This window comes from Mesitornis unicolor, unplaced genomic scaffold (genome assembly GCF_000695765.1).
Source record: "Mesitornis unicolor isolate BGI_N332 unplaced genomic scaffold, ASM69576v1 scaffold18703, whole genome shotgun sequence".
Classification (NCBI taxonomy): domain Eukaryota; kingdom Metazoa; phylum Chordata; class Aves; order Mesitornithiformes; family Mesitornithidae; genus Mesitornis; species Mesitornis unicolor.
In genome coordinates this window covers 18995-26649 of record NW_010172843.1, presented here as the reverse complement: position 1 = coordinate 26649, position 7655 = coordinate 18995, and the positions used below count along the sequence as shown (strand labels likewise).

Sequence of the window (7655 nt, the reverse complement as noted above, 5' to 3'; positions counted from 1 at the left end):
TTCCTGCTGTAAACCATAACATATGTGCATTTTTAGAAGGCAGGTTACCTCCTAGCATACTAACATTACAAAACAGCTAAAGGCACTATAATCTAAATAGAGAATGTTAACTTCTACCAAAAATGGGAAGTCTAGAGTAATGAAGGTAGAGACTGAAACTTCCACATTAGATAGCTATTTCATGGCTTTATCTCAGTAGTTTGGGAGCAGACCTCGATTGGCTGCACAATAAAAGAGTTGCCTTAAATGATGCTATCAGTTTTGTCACATTTTTTAAGTCATCCAGCATCGCTATTTACTGCTTTCATGCCATACGGTATGATTTATCTATCTCTCAGGAATGCTTTGAAGCTTCATGTTTGTTAGGAGTTGCAGCCTGAAAGAAAAGTGTTACGTGCAGAGTGTCACCAATCTGATCACTAGCTCAGTCAAATGCCACGATACTTACAAGTCACAAAAACTTTATCTTTGCTACTTGAACAGCTTTTCCATTCAATGCTTACATGCACCTCCCAACTTTCCTGGAGCAGCTTTACAAAACAGCTTTCCATACATGGAGGACTGCAGCTCAAAGGAGAAACCTAGAGTGGTTTGGGCTGGGCTGAGGGAGAGGAATCCCCATACACCTCACACCAGGTGCCTTGTGGACAGCCGTCACTGAATGCTTCCCCTCCTCTTCCTTGAGCTGAACATCTTGACTGTAGGCTGGAGGGTAAGTCTGACAAGACGATCCCATGGAAAGCTCTTTTATAGGCAAAGCTGTGCTACTCTACTGTCAGTTCAGCTGGTTGGACCCTGTAGCCAGACCACTGCCACAGCCAAGGCGTGATTAGCACGAGCATATAACCAAAGCATCACCCTCGGAAGACCTGCTGTATGAAGAAAGACTTAGAAAGCTGGGTTTGTTCAGCCTTGAGAAGAGAAGGCTTGGGGGAGACATTATCACCATGTAGCAGTACATAGAGGGTGGCTACCATGAAGATGGAGACTCCCTTTTCCCAAGGAAGACAAAGGATAATGGACACAAGTTGCTTCTGGAGAGATTCCCATTGAACTCCAGAAGAAATTTTTTACTATGAGATCAATCAGACATGGAAGTAATCTCCCAGGGAAGTGGTGGTTCCCCCAGCATTGGTCAGTTTTAAGAGTCAGCTTGACAGGCTGCTGACTCATCTCATTTAAACTATACTTTTACCTTGAGAGGTTGGACTAGATTATGCTTGAAGTCCCTTCCAACCTGGTATTCTATGATTCTGTGACCCCTTTTGGTGACAGTTGTGAAAGACCGGCAATACAGATGCCCTATGTCCAGTGGAAATGAAAGGTTTGGAGAATGAAGGTCTGTTTACTTCCTTTGTGTGTACATTTGTATATACAATAGTCAGGAGCCAAAATGGTGGTACTCGTATTTAAAAATGCTGCTCCAATATTTTCTGTTAGACTGCCTAAAGCAGAAGTCATGACTGTAAGTAATTACAGCAATATTTGTAAAGAAGTAGGCAGGGGAACTTTCTGCTAAGCACTGCACGAAAACATAGCTCCCAAATAACTATTTTAATAGGTTTGTGTGGGTCTTTTTGTGCTGGTATGATTGCTGGATGACCACTGCGTGTGAAGAAGCTGCCCTCCCTCTCTGAAAAAGTTACTGCGATTCTGATAGTCCTTTATTTCCTTTTCTAGGATGCCTTCGTGGAGTTGTATGGCAACAGTATGAGGCCTTTGTTCGATTTCTCCTGGATCTCTCTGAAGACTATCCTGAGTCTGGTTCTGGTGGGAGCTTGCATCACTCTTGGCGCTTATCTGGGACATAAGTAGAGTCACCCAGTTTATCGTGGATTACAAAAGTCTTTCAAAACAACAAAATAATATTTTTTTTTCTGTAGCACAATGATATTTTATGAGCAAAACAACTTCCCAGCTAAAGATTAAATCAGCTATTACTGCCAAAGGAAATATCATTTATTTTTACATTGCAGGAAAATTATTTATTAAAAGATATTTACATTTTAACCTGCTATTTTCAGAAACTCTGCAAGTTGTATCTGTCATCATGTCATGTTGTTATTCTCAACTTTAATGAGCCTCAAAGTCTTTTAGGTTCTTTTTTTTAATTAATGCAGCTGGCTGGATTATTTTATCACTGAAGAGCAAATATACTAACAAAGACCTACCTGCTTACACTCATGAGGGCAGTTACTTAAGCTGCTAAAGGCTGCGTAATTGTCTTGATTTTCCTTGCATTTTCCGGGTGGCTGGGAGGGATCTGAAAGACAAGGTCAGCATGAAAGAAGATCTCACCCTGTCCTGCTGGCAAGAACTGACAGAGTGATGGATTCACCGTGGTACATACCTGGAGTCAAGATGGCAGCTTCTTGAAGGACGCCTGGCTATCCCTACAGGAGAACAGTTGGAAATACGATTTTGCCTATGCCTTGTAAACATGTGTTTTCAAGTTACCAGTTGTGCCATCACGTCATAATCATAATACCTTAATACGTGTCAACTCAAATACTTTTTTTTAATAGAAGTGTGAAGTTAAATCTTTGGGGCTTGCAGGAAATTGCCGCTCCAATGATTTTCTCAGCAGTAAAACGTTTTTTTTGCAGCTACTGACACAGAAACATCAGGAGACCGTAAGTGCCTGCTTTGACTGAGCAGAGCTGGAGTCTGAAGACCTGACCTGTGTCCCACTTTAGTGGGCTCATATCTGCAACTAATCCTGTTTACTTACTGAGTTCCTCCAGGGGTTTGAAACCAATTAGATGCGGTCTCTAAATCCCTGAAAGTTGAAAAAGATCTTAATTTTATTTGGCAAGAAGCAGACCTCAGCTGAGTTACAGATTAGCTCTGACTATCTTTGTTTATCAAACTGGACACCAAAATCAAGTTCATTTTCAGAACAGGAAAAGAAAGTGAGTGTTATCCTCCTGCCCCTCGCCCTCAAAATGATTCAAGCTGATAATTTCCTAAGACTGTCTACAGAAGAAAAGATGATGAAGAAACTCCAGATCCTCTCTCTGGACAGAGACTCTCTGACACCTCGATCGTGCAGGTGCCTACTGTCGCTTTGAGCGAAAACAGGGTGGAGGAAAAGGTGGGAGGTGAATTCATCTGCTCATCTTACAGAATGCAACTCAAGTGAAATTAATGCAGAGTACTCAGTATATGGTTTTATAAACAGATCTGTGTGCTGAAACCAGATGTGTCAATGCATTTTAAACCAGGACTTTCCATGCGCTCGGAGGGGGCCGGGAGCCCCAGTGAAGCCGAAGAATCTGGAGCGTGTCCCACAGGCCACTCCAAGGCATGGAAGTGTTCACCTTCAAATGTTTAAGTCAAGCATGCCTATTTTTTCTATGAAACTTCTGAAGTCTGAGATTTGTGGGTAAATGGACGTCCAGACATAGAAAAAAAAGATTGCAAAGCTCTGGATAAAATGTATCATACAATACATAAGTGCTCTAAGGGTGAAAAAAATACAGTGAATAAACTGTAGATTCAACCTCAAGATTTCAGTTGAATAACTTCGTGGCATTATATGCAAAATAGCTCCATTAACTTGGGAATGTAATATGTTCAATGTTAAGGCTGTAGTTGATGTTGTGTCTTCAAAGCTGCTTTTTTATTTGTTTTTTAAGAGTTGTACATCTCAGCATTTTTACTGCTATTTACTCATGGCACCTACGCTTTGTATGAGCAAAGATGGAGCAAGCTTACATTTCAGATTTGAAATTACTTTTAACTTTATAGAAACATAAAACCAAAATGTTTATAGGAACACAAAAATGGGATCTAAACTGTGCTTGCTTAAAGCAAAATGAAAAATCCCACCATCAAACAAAAAGGACCTGCAATGTTTTCTGAGTGCTTCTGTCAGAAGTGGGAATGCTCATGGAGGGTTCATATGAAAAATATTTGAAATGGGAGCAACCGAATATTGTGGATTGAGTGTGGGCTTTGGGTTTTTTAGCTTCCAAGCTAAATTTGTCTGCGGCCAATTTCAAAACTGGAATTGGCTGGTATCGAGCTAATGTTTCATTTCACAATCTAGTCTTCGTTTCAATTTGTGCCCATATACCCATTGAAGTTCACAAACTATTAGACCTCAAATTGTTTCAATATTGTTTATTTTATTAAAGGTTTACATTGTCAAAAGTAGTAAAAGAGTAACTCTCAATTCTAGTGCTGCTATACTACCAGGATAATTTGAATGGGTTTTATTTTTAATACCTTCCAATGGCTAAAGTTTTTTAAAGCTGCTTTAGAAATAATATGAAAAAGACACATGCTACACATTTAAATAAATACTGAGGATGTTGTGTTCTGTTGTGTCTACTCACTGGACTTCCCAGTGTATTAGTTAATACCAGGCAAAAAAGAAGAGTCATGATGACTGTTGATGATTTTATTTTATTAAAGAGCTAACAAAGTTTTCCCATCCTGACTGCAGAATAGTACAGTATTGTGGCTACATTAGATATAATGCTAGTTGATAATACATTTATTAAGAAACATGTTAGAAACATTGAATGTATATAAAAGCTTGAACTTCTTTAATAAAATCCTCTGCTCTCACTCCTGCATTTCTTTTGCAATAATTCCTGCCTTTCCTGTTCTTCATTACACTTTCACATAAGATTTCTTTTCCACAAAATGCCTTACAGATTTCCATGCTCCAAGACCATGCTTCAGTGAAAAGCCATCCTCTGTCACTATGTATGCACACGCAGCTGACCACTCCCAGCATATCCAAGTTGTAAAAGCAAAAAAATAAAAGAAGAGGGACACTTCTGAAATTGGTTAGGTGTGGAAGATCAGAGGACAGCAAAGGAAGAGGTCAAGAAGTGAAGGGAAACAAGGAGATCACTGAAATATCTCCCTGGTTAAAGATGACTGTTACGTGCAATTTGTTAATCTGTCATCCTTTCCCTTGAAAAAGGATGATATAAGGGCAGAGTAACAGATTACAGACAGCCCACAATTATTCTTCACTATGAAACTTTGCTAATTTTGAAGGCAGTCTTTTGCAAAACAGGAAATCCGTAGGAATTTAAGATAAATACTTGATTTTGCTGTATTCAGTTTATTTGTCATTAATTCTTTTTCACTCCATTTATTAAGAAAATAAGGAAAATATTTTGCTTCTGGAAAAAAAAATCCATAAGATCATATAGGATCTGTTATAGATCAGTAACTTAGGAACAGATGGAAAAACGATTAAAAGAAAAATCTGGAAGTTAAGTATTCTGAGGTCAGAGCTGACACAGAGGACATTTCTTAATAGAACAAGCACTGGATCCACCAAAGGAGTAACGGGGCTGTTGAAGCAAAAGAGAACATACAGATAAGAAAGGGGGCTGTAAGATATGGAGAGTGACATTGGTATGTAAGAAAATGTCGAGTTTCATATGATGCAGGAGATCACTCAAGAAGATCTGAAAATAATCTTTAACTAAAACCAGCTACAAATGTGTGCACTGCATGACTACAATTAGTAAAAATTTTCGATTACAAAATTATTTGTCAATTATTATAAAATTATCCAATCAGTATAAAAGTTTATCGGTTTGCTGTTGTGACTGGGTATCAAACAGCCTGACTAGGGTTGCACTAATAAGGAACAATTATGAAAAGAAAGATACGTTTCCTTGAAAACAGATGTGCAAAGGAAACACGAAGGTGATACAGTTCAAAGAATACAGACCCATACCCCCAATCCTTGCACACACACCGTCTCCCCAGCTCAGGCAGTGGGAGTCAGCTGGCCCTGAAGCATGACACTGTGCTTAGCTGTGCACCTGCACTCCACTTCATAAACCTAGAAGTCCTGTTGATTAAAAGTATAGTGAAGTAGCATGTTAAAACCTAACTTCTTTTTTTCCTCCCTCTGTCTTTAAACAAGCTAGCAAAAGGATTCATTTGTATTATGAGTTAATGGCTCAATACTATCTAAGAAATTAAACATCTTTTGATTCATGAGTATAAAAATCCTTTCTCATTGCAAAAGCCCAGCTTTGTGTTTCATTCCTATCTCTCTTTCAAACAAGTCTAAATACAAGGAAGACAAAAGAGCCAATTTAATCTGTTTGGTTTAAATCACACTCCTATACTAAGCTAATGCAGCTTCATCACACAAAAAAGTTATTTTCAAAACATTATACAGCATTAAGAATTCCACACAAAAACTGTATATTTTTATAATTTAAATAGCATATTTTTTCTTTTTCTTCTGAATATTTGAATTTTAATTGTCACCAGCATAAATGTACATAAGCAGATATTGTTTATCCAGTACCTTTGGGTGATGTATGTATGGTAATGTAGTTTGACAGTTTATCATCATTTAATATGATTATGTTGTTCTTTGTCTTTAAAATGTTATAAGAACATGCTGCCATTAAACTTTCCATGTCTGTCTAGTTAATATTGTGAAAAAAATAATAAAGCACACTGTGAGTTACTTGTTTTGCATCTGCATTGTTTAGGATTTGTTGATGAAAAAACTACTCAAACATTTTGAGTGTAATCCCATAAATGAAACATGGTGTTTCCTTCCTGACAGCTCTGTTGACGTGTTCTGCTCAACATTGGCCAGTATTCACCAGCCTTCCTCAAAGGCCTCTGTGCATCGAGATGCGTGACTCAGGTGTGATACACTGCTGCTGTGCAAAATGCACTCCACAGGTGTACCATACGCTTCAGAACCTGGGGATGGTGTCACCCATCCCGCTGTCCTCTGCATCTCATATCTTGCAGAAAGTGCACAACAACACTTCAATTTGTTTCCTAAAACTACTACTCATCCTTGTAGAAAGGAGCTGGAAATGCCTACTAGCCAGTTTCAACAGGAGAAAAAGAAGTATTTTTGTTACTGCTGAAGGTTTGTTACAGTTACAGTTGGTTTCCAGCAGGTGTTTAGGTATTTTGCTTTTTACAGGGTTATATTAACTGGCACCCAAATTGCAGTTATTGCCACATACCTTCTGTGGCTTTAGTTCATGTAGAACATAGCTAGATGAGCTCCGCTAATGAGTTTTTAACTGTCCTAAGTATTTACCCAGCCTCTTGAGTGGGTTTGGCAACCTCACATGTGCACTGTGCTCTCCCGGATGCACTTGTTGTGAGTACCCAAAGTTAGTCATTCAGTCCCTTTCAAGGACAGCTCAGGCACATGTGCAAAGCATCTGCATCTGTGTCCCTGAAGACAGAGGAGGTGGAGGAAGTCAGCCTGAAACCGAAAGAAGCAGCAAGAGCAGCAGAACACAACTAATAGGCTCTGTCCTCAGGGCTCTGCAATTAAACCCTCCAGCAGAGAGCAGTTACTAAATCCTTTGCAAGGCAGAAGGTAAGCAAATTTGCAGTTCTGCCAGTATTGCCATTTTCCCCCATTATTTTGGGAGACTGGAAAAAGAAGAGGACTTGGAGGAAAGTAGCCTCAGCACTCCTTTTCTTTCTAGCTAAAACCTAACAAAGGAAGATGGGATTAAGTTTCCCAGGGGAGGCAAACTGAATTCAGCAAAGACAGGTAAATCAGTTTGGTGATTCTCCTCTTTCTGCCCGGTCAGATGAGTGCAGCTTTTCTAAAGAGCTAACAGATTAGCACCCATGATTAAATGTCTATCTTACCACTGGGACCAAGCACAGTGAACAGGTGG

General features: G+C 39.1%; 1 protein-coding gene across 1 annotated transcript in view; it reads left to right on the top strand.

Annotated features, from left to right (window-relative positions):
- Positions 1–2359, top strand: part of BCL2 (B-cell CLL/lymphoma 2) — a 92453-nt gene extending 90094 nt beyond the window's left edge. The window contains exon 3 of the mRNA XM_010180539.1: positions 1681–2359. Coding sequence (XP_010178841.1) covers positions 1681–1815 — 135 coding nt within the window. The 3' untranslated portion in view covers positions 1816–2359. The remainder of the gene's footprint in view (positions 1–1680) is intronic.
- The last annotated feature ends 5296 nt before the right edge of the window (positions 2360–7655 follow it).